This window comes from Myotis daubentonii, chromosome 1 (genome assembly GCF_963259705.1).
Source record: "Myotis daubentonii chromosome 1, mMyoDau2.1, whole genome shotgun sequence".
In the NCBI taxonomy this organism is placed as follows: Eukaryota; Metazoa; Chordata; class Mammalia; order Chiroptera; family Vespertilionidae; genus Myotis; species Myotis daubentonii.
The window spans coordinates 187,136,660-187,150,601 of record NC_081840.1 but is presented as its reverse complement, the minus strand read 5'-3'; the positions used below and the strand labels follow the sequence as shown (position 1 = coordinate 187,150,601).

General features: G+C 37.4%; 1 protein-coding gene across 8 annotated transcripts in view; it reads right to left on the bottom strand.

Moving 5' to 3' along the window:
• ANKRD17 (ankyrin repeat domain 17) overlaps positions 1 to 13,942 on the bottom strand; it is a 177,527-nt gene that overhangs the window by 89,461 nt on the left and 74,124 nt on the right. For all 8 annotated transcript variants that reach the window (XM_059668945.1, XM_059668955.1, XM_059668996.1 and 5 more), the window contains 4 exons: positions 9,730 to 9,886; positions 5,152 to 5,299; positions 4,783 to 4,930; positions 3,379 to 3,612 (listed from right to left, as the gene is read on the bottom strand). In XM_059668945.1, coding sequence (XP_059524928.1) covers positions 3,379 to 3,612; positions 4,783 to 4,930; positions 5,152 to 5,299; positions 9,730 to 9,886 — 687 coding nt within the window. The remainder of the gene's footprint in view (positions 1 to 3,378; positions 3,613 to 4,782; positions 4,931 to 5,151; positions 5,300 to 9,729; positions 9,887 to 13,942) is intronic.

Below are 13,942 nucleotides of genomic sequence, written 5' to 3'. Positions count from 1 at the left end.
GATGAGAGAGAGCAAGATATTGAAAACCTATTTGAAGAAATAATGACAGAAAACTTCCAACACCTGGTGAAAGAAATAGACTTACAGGTCCAGGAAGCGCAGAGAACCCCAAACAAAAGGAATCCAAAGAGGACCACACCAAGACACATCATAATTAAAATGCCAAGAGCAAAAGACGAAGAGAGAATCTTAAAAGCAGCAAGAGAAAGAAACTTAGTTAACTACAAGGGAATACCCATACGACTGTCAGCTGATTTCTCAACAGAAATTTTGCAGGCCAGAAGGGAATGGCAAGAAATATTCAAAGTGATGAATACCAAGAACCTACAACCAAGATTACTTTATCCAGCAAAGCTATCATTCAGAACTGAAGGTCAGATAAAGAGCTTCACAGATAAGGAAAAGCTAAAGGAGTTCATCACCACAAAACCAGTATTATATGAAATGCTGAAAGGTATCCTTTAAGAAGAGGAAGAAGAAGAAAAAGGTAAAGATACAAATTATGAACAACAAACCTGCATCTATCAACAAGTGAATCTAAGAATCAAGTGAATAAATAATCTGGTGATCATAATAGAATCAGGGACATAGAAAGGGAATGGACTGACTATTCTTGGGGGGGAAAGGGGTGTGGGAGATGTGGGAAGAGTCTGGACAAAAATCGTGCACCTATGGATGAGGACAGTGGGTGGGGAGTGAGGGTGGAGGGTGGGGCGGGAACTGGAAGGAGAGGAGTTATGGGGGGGGAAAGAGGAACAAATGTAATAATCTGAACAATAAAGATTTAATTTAAAAAAAAAAGAACTGCATACATAATAATATTCTTGAAACAACAGCATTTATTCAATATTTATTCATTTATTATTTTTGTTAATCCTCACCTGAGGACATTTTTCCATTGTTTTGTTTTGTTTCTTAGAGAGAGTAGAAGGGAGGGTTAGAGATAGTGGAAGGGGGAGAGAAATATCTATGTGAGAGACACATTGATTGGTTGCCTCCTGCACACATCCTGGGTGGATCAAGCCTGCAACCTGACAGTAATCGAACCTGGGACTCTTCAGTCCCCAGGCTGAAGCTCTATCCACTGAGCCAAACCGACCAGGGCTATCCAGTTTAGATATAAATATACTATACCCACGCACGCATACATATTTATGTAGTCTCAAATAAACCATATGTTTCAGTTAAGATAAAGACAACACATAAGTAGTTATAAAGAAAAATTTTTGAAATGACTTCAGATATAATAAATAGAAAAATTAATAATTTCCCCCAATATTATTTGGAATGAGCTTCAGTCAATTTTCAATCAACTGGAACTAGAGAGCAGTGGATAGTGGAATCACAGATAAACAGTTTAAACAAAACTAACTTTGGTGAGTGCAGTATCTGCCATATCTTGTTTTTGCTACCTTTTCTCTGTCATTCTCCCTTCCTAAATACCCACATCAATATTGAGCCTCAGCCTGAGTTCTATCCCATCTCCATCTCCTCCTTGTCAATCTGTGGTCTAAGAGACCTCACCAGAAATAGAGGAAAGGGAGAGGGTTGTTAGATCGTGAAAGTACTAGAGACCTCCACTAGTTCAGTTATATATCCAGCTTCTAATTAAAGCCTGCAAGCCCCTACTACAGGTGCCCCTTTTGGAAAGCAGGGTGGAGCTACAAGCAAAGGAAAGAGGAAGAGTAGCTATATATGTATAGCCCGTCTCAATGCTCTTCTGGCTAGCTGGGACTTAGTAGTAAAACGCAACCAGGTTCAAAAAGTGTTTGTGAAAATGGCAGTGAGCCACCCAACCAGCCTGCTTATTTTTCTCCTTCCAGAAGAATGGCCTCTGCCTAATGACCCAGCAGAACTGGGGAACTAATAGATCTCAGCTGTGCTTCCTAATCTCCCTATGTCTGAAAATCTGTTACCACCAGATAATCAAAAACGCTTCAGATAGACTATATTTTCACATTTAACTTCCATTTTAGTCATTTATGTATCTAAGCATTATCTTAACCATATTTTAAAGAAAATTATTCCAAAAGAACTCACACAATCTTGGGCACTCTGAAATAGAATGGAACAAAACACCAGGGCCAGGACTAGGGTAGGCAACAAAGTCCTGAGTACAAAATTTAAGGAGGTATTCACTGGAACACTTGGATAAGTGAAGATTCAGCCACTGAAAGATCTCCTTAAACTTTATTTTCGCCTTGCAAGAGCTTTTTCTTGATGCCTCAATGTCAACAATTCATCACTTATTTTATGAAACAAGAATGGCACAGCTGTAGCTATGGAGCATTGAACTGAATGGCTATGCAGACATCAAATTTCATAAAATTTGCTTTTTTAAAGTTCCTTAAGTTTATAGCCATTTATCTGTCATAAAGGTGAAGTTTGAAAAATATCTGCTTCCGTGGGCTGTCTTTTTAGAATGCAGAATCTAGAGCATTTGCTAGCTGAAGATCAAAGCAACTTTTCAAACAATTGTGTTGCTGTCCCAAAAGAGTATTTTTCTGTATTATCAGTATTTTCAGGTTTGTTTACATCACTTAAAATATTATGTATCTCCTTTGTACAGCTATATATGGGGAGGCATTCTCAATCTCAACTAGCTCATACTTTTAACTTTACTAAATGATACTCTAAAATTGTTCTTTTGAATTCAAACTCCCTTCATACCACTTTTTCATTCTTCTTCTCATATCTCCTCCTTTTTCTTCAGTTTTTCTCTTTTCTTTTTGGTATCATAAGAAATACCGTAAGTACCTTCTTGTTAGGTCATTCTAGCTACTTTTAATGTGTTTTCTTTTAAACTCACAGGCTGAATACTTCTGGTTTCAATAGCATTCTTTTGTTTGAACCAGGAAAAATATTCTAACATGCAACACTAGTTAAAAGTGCATATTAAAATTAAATGACTTTCTGATAAAGTAACTGGATCAATAGTCATTTTTTTAAAAAACATATTTCGCTGATTTTTTACAGAGAGGAAGGGAGAGGGATAGAGAGTTAGAAACATCGATGAAAGAGAAACATAGATCAACTTCCTCCTGCACACCCCCTACTGGGGATGTGCCCGCAACCAAGGTACATGGCCTTGACCGGAATCAAACCTGGGACCCCCTTCAGTCCGCAGGCTGGTGCTCTATCCACTGAGCCAAACCAGTTAGGGCCCAATAGTCATTCTTTATTGACAATATTGGCAATACTAAGTCTATATTTTTTTAAAAGTTTACTTATTAGACTTTTACCTCAAAAGACTTTAAACAATTAATTACATGCTACACACTATTACGTTTTAATTTTACTTTTAATTTTAATTAAAAAATACAAACTGTCATTTTACATTTAAAACTTTCTTTTAAAAAAATATTTTATATACTGTACCTTTATAACAAGCTAATGTAAGGGCACTCTCTTTAAATTCATTGGAATGCGTATTAATGCCAGCCCCATTTTCTAGCAGCAATCTGGCTACTTCCACATGTCCAGCACTTCCAGCTTCCATAAGAGGAGTGTGACCATTTTCATTATGGTCCTCAATACTAGCACCGGATTCCAAGAGCACCTTTACAACATCTACATAGCCTCCAGCACAAGCATATGTAAGTGCTGTATTGCCTATTTTAGTGAAGAAAAAAAAAAAGCAAAAAGACATTAACATAAAATACTAAAATAAAACAGAATCTAATTTAGCATAAAAAAAGAAACTGAAATGGGAGAGTATAGCCTTAATAAGTTTAGATAATATACTTATATATAACTCTGTTCCTTACTGCATTTTATCTTACTGAAATCAACTTTCTACTCTTTCCATTTAAATTCAGGGTCAAATACATATGAAAAATCAGATACACTCCACCAGGATTGTAGAGTTATAAAAGAACTGAGCAATTCTGAAACTAACTTTTTAGATGAGAAATAGGTTATGTTTATTCTAACTTTAATCAGAGAAATGTTTCACAAGCTTTATTTTCTGGGATGTAATTATTCATCATATAAAGATACACCTCATACCATTCTTTTAATCATACATATTTGTTTTCTCTACAATTTCAAATATCAGTTAACTGATGAAAGTTAAAGAAATTTCAAAAATATTCTCTCTTCCATATTGGGGGGGGGGGGGAGGGGCGGTGTGTGCAGAGGGAGAAAGAAAAAAACAACAACTACTTTCTGAGTAAAATAAGGATTTCTAAAATCCCTTCAAACCAGAATCTGTAGATCTTAAAAATTATTTAGTATTTAATAGTTTTGAAAATCTTGCATGAAAAAAATGCATGAAATATATTTTCATATGATTTTAGAGCTTTTATACAATTTCATCTATGTCCAAATTTAAAAGGAAATAAAATTAGACTAAAATTATGTCTCTTGTGGGACACAATGTTTTCATATACTCTTTTTTTCTTAGGCCACAATTTAATAAGAGTAGGCAATGAAAAGACCTGCCTTTTATTCAATACTTCCATATCTTCTCTTCCCTTCTCCCCAAAAATAGGAAACCTGGGTTTGCAAGTCAGAGCTCACACCTATCCTATTTCAAGAAAGAGCCCCTTCTAACCGGACCAGTGTTTAATCATAAAGAACCTTAAAAGGCCAAGTAACTGCCCTTATATACAAAATATCATTCAAAATATAGTATATATACTTTACCTCAAGTGCACAGACTTATGCAAACATTCAGTGCTTATAAGAGAATTACAAAAGCATCACTAATGACCACTTTCATGTTAACTAATTATTACCAAAGGGCATTAAAATTTAACAAAACTAAAAAATACACATAACCTGTTGAAGACTGTGCATTGACGTCGGCTTTATGAGCTAGCAACAACTTCACAATTTTGACATGTCCTCCATTAGCAGCAGCCATTAAAGGCGTAATGTCACCTTTGATTCCCCTATCTTCCACATTTGCATGCATTGCCAACAAAACCTTATGGGGAAAAAAAGTTTAGAAATTATATTAAAAAATTTGAACATGTTTCACCTATACAATCATACTAAATAGAAGAGCCAATAAACACAAAATATAGCTAACAAAACTACTGGTTGAAACAAGCCTAATGGCTGCCTTTAGTATTTCCCTACTAAGCAGGCCAGATTAAAAACAAAATAAATTTAAAAACTCATGAGCTTTATTTTGATAATACAAACCTGTGCAAGCTCATAGTATCCAGCAGAACAAGCCAAACAAAGGAGGCTCTCCCCTTCCTCGGTGTGTTCATTTACACTTCGCCCTTCAATGAGTAACTTTCGCACAGCATTTACATCTCCTTCTGAACAGGCTTCTGCCAAACTGCGGCTATTAGGGAAAGAATATTGCAATATCACAATATATTATAAAACACTGTACAGTCTTAGTGTTAGCTAGAATAATTATTTCAATAGGATCTATAGGAAAAAACCTGGAAATAATTCAGTTCATTGAGCTTTTTAATCTCAATATAAGTCAATGAATTAAACTTTTTTTAAAAAATATATTTTATTAGTTTTTTACAGAGAGGAAGGGAGAGGGATAGAGAGTTAGAAACATCGATGAGAGAGAAACATCGATGGGCTGCCTCCTGCACACCTCCTACTGGGGATGTGCCCGCACCAAGGTACATGTCCTCGACCGGAATCAAACCTGGGACCGTTCGGTCCACAGGCCAATGCTCTATCCACTGAGCCAAACCAGTTAGGGCTGAATTCAATTTTTTAACATTATGTTATCTGTTATATAAAAACTAGAGGCCCGGTGCATGAAATTTGTGTGTGTGTGTGGTGGGGGGGGCTAGAGAATGTTCCCTCAGCCCGACCTGTACCCTCTCGCAATCCAAAACCCCTCGAGGGATGTCCAACTGGCAGTTTAGGCCCGATTGGGATAGAGCCTAAACTGCCAGTTAGAAATCCCTCTCGCAATCTGGGACCGCTGGCTCCTAACCACTAGCCTGTCTGCCTGCCTGCCTGCCTGATTGCCCCTAACCACTCTGCCTGTCTGCCTGATCACCTGTAAGTGCTTGCCTGCCTGCCTGATCGCCCCTAACCACTCTGGCTGCCTGCCAGATCACCCCTAACTGCTCGCCTGTCTGCCTGATCACCCCTAACCACCTCTGCTTTGGCCCCCACCACGGCAGCTTCGTCCGGCTGTCCAGTCTAATAAGCACATTATGCTTTTATTATTATAGATAAAGTCCAATTTACTCTAAGTGTAAAGAAACCAAAATTTTAAGACATAAAACTTTACAGAATATCACATGAATAAAATACAATTTATAATTACACTTCATTTTGTTCAGGAACTGGAATTTATTTTTTTTAATCACCTGAAGACAGACTTAGTGAGAGAAACATTGATGCAAGAGAAAGATCATCTATTAATCTATCAGTTGCCTTCTGTACATGCCCCAACCCCACCTGCAACCCAGGTATGTGCTCTGAGCTCCTTCAGGTTCTTTTGAATGAGAAAGCCAGAGATCTTGTTTAAAGAAAAGTAGATCATGTCACTCCTGCTCTAATCTCACAATATAGGCCAAAATCTATACAAGATCTATCCAGTGGTAGCATCCCATACTCTTCCTTTTTATCTTCTTGTTTCATCACTTACTATACTCATTCTTGCTCTTTCCACTTTAGCCACATTGATTTTCCTGCTTTTTATTTAAAAAAATGCTAATTAAGCTCCTTTTACCAAGACAGCGTCTCTCTCAAACACTACTCAGTCATTCCCTTGACTATTCCAGGTTTTTACTAAAAAGGCCACCTTTTAAGTGAGGTTCTCTTACCATTAAAAATGCACTGTGACCTCCAACGCCAATCACTGCCCTAGTACTTCCACACTCAATTTTCTCACTCATAATTCTTACCATTCATTGTGTGCCATACTATATATTTTACCTACTTGTTAATTGTATTGTTTCCTTACCAAAGTCGGTCTGAAACAGCAGTTAATAAGCATATCTCTTATTTTCCAATCTATAGGATACTGACTGTTCCTAAACTGTCAGTGTTCTCTATCATCTTTAAACAAGTTTAGAACATATCTTTCCCACAAGACACTTCCTGTATAAAAACATACCCTACCTTTCACTCTTTCAAGTGGTCTCTTATTCTCTGCCCTCATCAGGCACACACCACCCTATACCTTCCCATTTAGATTTTCATTCAATTTCCACATGTGTATGCTAGCTTTAAAACAACCTTATAAGAACTACTCTAGCAACAGTTGAATTTAAGAACTCATGACAAAGGGTATGCTAAATCTGGCACATGATACTGCACTTACCTAAGGTAAAATCTGGAATGTAGCACTCACTGTACTCCACTATATTTCTCAAGCCTTGCTGAATAAATATGACTGTCACAAACATGTTCTATTGCTTTGTTGATAACTTCTAGTATTTTCAATGCCCCAAAAAATCTATGATTTTTTTTTCTATTTTATTTCCAGTTTGAATTGACATTAGGGTGTTTTTAATTTTCTCTTCAACGTGTTTTATAATTTTCTCATTTTTCTTTCTTGCCAGTCTCAGCAGGTACAAGATTAAAATATATCTAGAGATTGCCCAGCCAGAGTGGCTCAGTGGTTGAGCATGAATCAAGAGGTCACCGGTTCTATTTCTGGTCAGGGCACATGGCCAGGTTGCAGGCTCAATCCCCAGTAAGGGATGTACAGGAGGCAGCTAATCGATGTTTCTATCTCTGCCTTTCCCTTCCTCTCCCTCTGAAAATCAATAAAGTAAAAAAAACTTTTTTAAATATATGGAGATCAATAATATTGTAGGCCAGAAAAACTGAACTGTTAACTAAGGAACAGAATCTGAGAATATCTAAAAAAGAATCAATATATGAGAAGATTGGTAAAATAAATTAATAAGAACACAAAAATCTAAATAAATAAAGACAATACAGAGTAAATAGAAATAGCAAATTCATACGCTTGGTAATACTATATAACTTCTTTCACATTCTTAAAGTAGATGCCTAAGAAAACTATTATACAGCCCGGTTGGCATGGCTCAATGGTTGAGCGTTGACCTATGAACCAAGAGGTCAGAGGCTCGATTCCCAGTCAAGGCACATGCCTTGGTTGCAGGCTCGATCCCAGGTAAGGGGCATGCGTGAGGCAACCAATCAATGATTGTCTGCCTCATCACTGATGTTTCTACCTCTCTCTCCCTCTCCTTTCCTCTCTGAAACCAATAAAAATACATTAAAAAACAAAAACTAAACTATTATCCAAACGCCAATTCTTAAATGCTATTTTTAATTCTCTAAACATATATAAAAAAGAATATTCCTATTTTCTCAATTGTTTAAAGGCAACTGCTAAAATAAATAAAATAGCTTTCTTTTAAAGAAAAAAAAAAGAAGCTTCTGAGGAGATAAGGAACAAATATTAATGATGTTCCCCCAGTCATTTCTTTGTAGTTTACATCCACTTTTTTAAAAAAATATATTTTATTGATTTTTTACAAAGAAGGGAGAGGGATAGAGAGCCAGAAACATCGATGAGAGAGAAACACGGATCAGCTGCCTCCTGCACACCCCCCACTGGGGATGTCCCCGCAACCAAGGCACATGCCTCCGACCGGAATCGAACCTGGGACCCTCCAGTCCGCAGGCCGACACTCTATTCACTGAGCCAAACCGATTAGGGCTTACATCCACTTTCACACTACTATGTACATAATTACTTTCATATATGAGATAATGTGATTTTTATTGCATAGCATCATCAGAAAAATTTTAAAAAGCTAAGTCACAAAATATTTAGTGAATGAGCCCTTACTATCTATACTAGTAAAAGGGTAATATGCTAATTAGACTGGACATCTTCCAGATGACCTTCTGGATGTCCTTCTGGACAAAGCCATGGTGGGGCCGAGGCAGAGGCAGAGGCAGTTAGGGGCGGTCAGGCCAGCAGGAGAGAGCAGTTAGGGGGATCAGACCGACAGGAGAGAGCAGTTAGGGATCAGGCCAACAAGGGGAGCAATTAGGGCAATCAGGCAGGCAGGCAGGTGAGCGATTTGAGCCAGCAGTCCCGGACTGCGAGATGATTGTCCGACTGCCGGTTTAGGCCCGATCCCACAGTCGGGCCTAAACCAGCACTCAGACATCCCCCAAGGGGTCCAAGATTGGAGAGGGTGCAGGCCAGGCTGAGGGACCCTCTCACACCTTGTGCTTGAATTTCATGCACCAGGCCTCTAGTACTATATAAAAGGAATTGTAGAACATACAAAAATAAATGTACATGCTTCAATGTGCTTGAATATAAGTGTTTCATTCAAGTAATGGAACTAGATCTATGATATTTTTTGTACATTTATACAACAAACAAATAAATACCATGCCCTTTAAAACAGAACTATATACATGAACTGGAAAATGGCATGACTAATTAGAAAGCATTTACTTCTTTGTCACCAAAACATTAAAAGAAAAGAAAACCTAAATCAGCAAAATATCTTTTTTAATGTATTAGCTAAGAAGTCAGCTTTGCAGACAGGCAGACACTGGTGACCCAGCTCTGCCACTTGTCACCTATTTAAACTTAAGTTATTCACTTCTCTTAAGCTTTGCATGAGTAAAGTGGGTATAAAAACAAAACCCATGATTAAGACTTTTTGTTAGTATTAACAAGATAACACATGTAATATGTCTGGTATAGTTCCGGGAACAAAATAAATGTTAATTAATTTATTATTTTTAAGAAAATGTTTTTTATGTTGATTACAATGAAAGTGTACTTACTTGTCCGACTGCCCTGCATTTGCTGTGCTTTCAGCTCTCATACGGGTAAGTGCAGCAGCAGCTTCATCCAACGCACAACTAACAGATGATGTCAACCTCCTAAGCACTTCAGGATCTGCAAAGGCTTTACCATCAGCCGTAGATAATTTGCCTATTCCTATATATTATTGTCACACCAAAATGAATGCACCGAAAGAAGAAATAAAGCAAAATTCAAGTTATTTAACTCTATATATGTTATCAAATAACCTACAAATGGTACATTATAAGTATATATTCTCTGCCCTGAATCTTTTGGAAAATCACTCTCTCCAATTCTCTGATAATCTTATTCCTTCCAAGTGATCTGCAACTGCTTAAGCCTGTGATTCTCCTGTGCCAGAAATGGGTGTTTGGCTATACTGAGACAATTAAACAACCTATGTTCAAAGGATGTTAAATTGCTAGGATGAGAGTCTTGAATTATTTGGTCACTTTTCACACCACAAATGAAAAAGACTACCCAAAAATAAGTCAACAAAGAGAAGAAAAGAATAGAGAAATAAGAAAGGAGACAGAGTTCTGATAAAGTTATTTTGACTCATTGACACCAATGGTGCCAGAAGCCAGCACCAAACCTATACTTTTGGTAAATACCCACTTTGATTTAAGAACTAGAGGCCCGATGCACGAAATTCGTGCAAGGGGCTTGGCCCTCACAACCGCGGCGGCTTGGCTTTGCCCTCGCAGCCCCGGCTTGTTCCGGAAGGACGTCCAGAAGGTGTTTGGCTATCTGGTTTAATCAGCATATTATGCTTCTATTGTTGTAGATATTTAGTTGGGCTACTATCACTTGTGACCAAAAATGGCCTAATAAAACATTATGGGCTATAATAAACTATATCTGAATGCCTATTTATTTCAAATTAGGATTGCAACTTATTATACTCAAAATCCTATCTAAATGTACCATATTTTCAAAATTCAGAATAACAAAAAAAACATTTCAAAAGCAGAAATGGTTAATAACCATTTCCACAAAATATAACTTGTTCTTTTCCAGACATCATTATAAAGAGAGCTTATTTCTAACCTTTATTATTCTAACTTAGTAGTGCTTAATCTAGATTGCCCATCAGGGAACAAAGCTTTACCAAAATATAGATGCTGAGCTCTCCTTTATCTAAAGATGAAATTCATTAGCAAGTGGGGCGAGGGCATCTACATACTTTAAAAGCTCTAAGAAAATTCTGATACACAGGCAGGATTAAGGACCTTTACTCTAATTTTAAGATAAACATCTGATATTATGATGGATATTATAGAACCCCCCATTACTCAACATGTGGTACACGGACTGGAAGCACTGCTATCACTTGGGAACTTGCTAGAAATGCAGAATCTCAAGCCCTAAGAATTACTGGTACAAGAACAGCATTTTTTAAAAAAAGATCCCCAAGTGATTTAGATACACATTACAGTTTAAGAAACACTACTATAGGTTTTAAAACAAACTATTAAAATAAGATACAGACCAGGGGTGGGCAAACTTTTTGACTCGAGGGCCACAGTGGGTTCTTAAACTGGACCGGAGGGCCGGAACAAAAGCATGGATGGAGTGTTTGTGTGAACTAATATAAATTCAAAATAAACATCATTACATAAAAGGGTACGGTCTTTTTTTTTTTAGTTTTATTCATTTCAAACGGGCCGGATCCGGCCCACGGGCCGTAGTTTGCCCACGGCTGATATAGACCAAAAAGACCACTCATCCAGAAATAACAAACATATTTGTGCAGGTTTCTCATAGCAGAAGGGTTTTAGGGTTAGGGTTATGTTATATGGCACAGAAGACTTGAAGACAGGGAGATTATCTTGGTGGGCCTGACCTCATCACACGACCCGTAACAAGACTGGCTGATTAGAATGGAGAAAAGGAAGTATGTCAGAGGTGCAAAGCAGGAGAAGTCAAAGATAGAGGATACCACATGTAATAAAATGTGGGCAACCTAAGGAAGTGAGAACAGCCCCAGCTAATAGTCCATGAGGAAACTGGAACCTAAGTCCTAAAAAACTCCAAGGAACTGAATTCTACTATCAACAACAATAAACTCGGAAGCAGACTTTTTCCTACAGCCTAGTCAACTCAGGTATGACATCTTAACTTCAGTCCATGAGAACCCCCACTGTGTGCCCTGATGTCTCATCTACAGAAACTAAAAGATAGTAAATGGGTATTGTGTCACATTGCTATGTTTATTGTAAACTGTTATGCTGCAATAGGAAATTAGTTATATTACATATATGACATATAATATGTAATAAAACTCACCAGTTGACAACATATTAATGTACACCTTTGAATTTATCTTTTAATGGCATTGCTACTAACTATAAACAAAACACAGGATTCATCAGGCATTTGAAATCTTAAATGTGAAAGATAGCAAAAAAAATTCAAAATAAGATCAAAACCTTAAAATGCCAAAATCTGTAATGCTTTGGAGAAGGAGGAGTAAGGAAAAATAGCAGAGTTAGGAGAATATCCTAAATAAGTGTAGCATCAAACTTCTGAATTGCAATAGAAGACAATGAAGCAGTAACTTCAAAAATTTTTAAAAAGGTGATTTTTAAACTAGCCTTCTATGCCTAGTCAAACTATCAACTATGAAGATAGTGTAAAAGGCATTTTGGACAAGGTCTCAAAAACTTTTCTCAAGATGCCTAAACTAATCAATCTCAACATCATTAAAAGAGAAACAACCAAAGTACCTATGTGATACATAACGAAACATAAACACCAGGAATAACTAATCTTGTCAAATGAACAGAAATCTGGTCAAATATCTGGATCTGAATTCTGATTCAGGAAATGACAACACACAATGGTACAACTGGCAAAATCCATAGAGTGAAACAAATGACTCATTTCTTCAAAAATAAGTAGGAGCCCAGCTGGCCTGGTTCAGTGGTTGAGCGTTGACCTATGAACCAGGAGGTCACAGTTCAATTTCTGGCAAGGGCATATGCCCGCGTTGCAGCTCAATCCCCAGTGGGGGATGTGCAGGAAGCAGCTGATCAATGATTCTCTTCCATCAATGATGTTTCTAGCTCTCTCTCCCTCTCCCTTCCTCTCTGAAATCAATAAAAAAAATAAAAATAAAAAGTAGGATAAAAAGCCCTGGATGGTGTTGTTCAATGGTTAGAGTGTTGACCCATGAACAGCAGGTTTAATTCCTGGTCAAGGGGATGTAAATTGGTTGCAGGTTCAATCACCAGCCCTTGTTGGGCAGTGTGCAGGAGGCAACCAATCAATATGTCTCTCTCATATCAATTATCAATGTTTCTCTCTTCCCCTCCTCTCCTCCCTTCCACTCTCCTTAAAAAATTCAATAGAAAAAATATCCTCAGGTGAGGATTAACAAAAGAAGAAGAAGAAGAAAAGAAGAAGAAGAAGAAGAAGAAGAAGAAAAGAAGAAGAAGAAGAAGAAGAAGAAGAAGAAGAAGAAGAAGAAGAAGAAGAAGAAGAAGAAGAAGAAAAAGGAACTGTTATGACTAAGACACACAAAAAAATTATTAACATAAAAAATAATTTCTGAACACTGACAGGATATCTGGCATTATTAAGGAATTACTATTATTTTTTCCTTACATATGCAATGGTATTATGGTTTTATTTCCCTCTCTTTTTAAGACATTTTTATTGATGTCAGAGAGGAAGGGAGAAGGAGAGACAGAAACATCAATGATGAGAGTGAATCACTGATCAGTTGCCTCCTGCATGCCCCACACTGGGGATCGAGCCCACAACCCAGGCATATGCCCTGATACGGAATTGAACTGTGACCTCCTTGTTCATAGGTCGATGTTCAACCACTGAGCCATACCAGCCGGGCTTATTTCTCTTTTTTAAAGTTCTTAATTTAGAAGTACATACTGAATTATTTATATATGAAATAATATGATGCTTAGATTTGCTTTTAAATTAACATGTGGGATGGGGAATCAGCGAGGTGGTTATGTGTAAAGATGAAACAAAAGTGTCCATACAGCTCAGCAGGTGATTGAGTGTCAACCTATGAACCAGGAGGTCATGATTTGATTCCTGGTCAGGCAACATGTCCAGGTTGTGGGCTCAATAACTAGTAGGGGGTGTGCATGAGGCAGCCAATCAATGATTCCCCCTCATCATTGATGTTTCTCTCTTTCCCTTCTTCTCTAAAATCAATAAAAA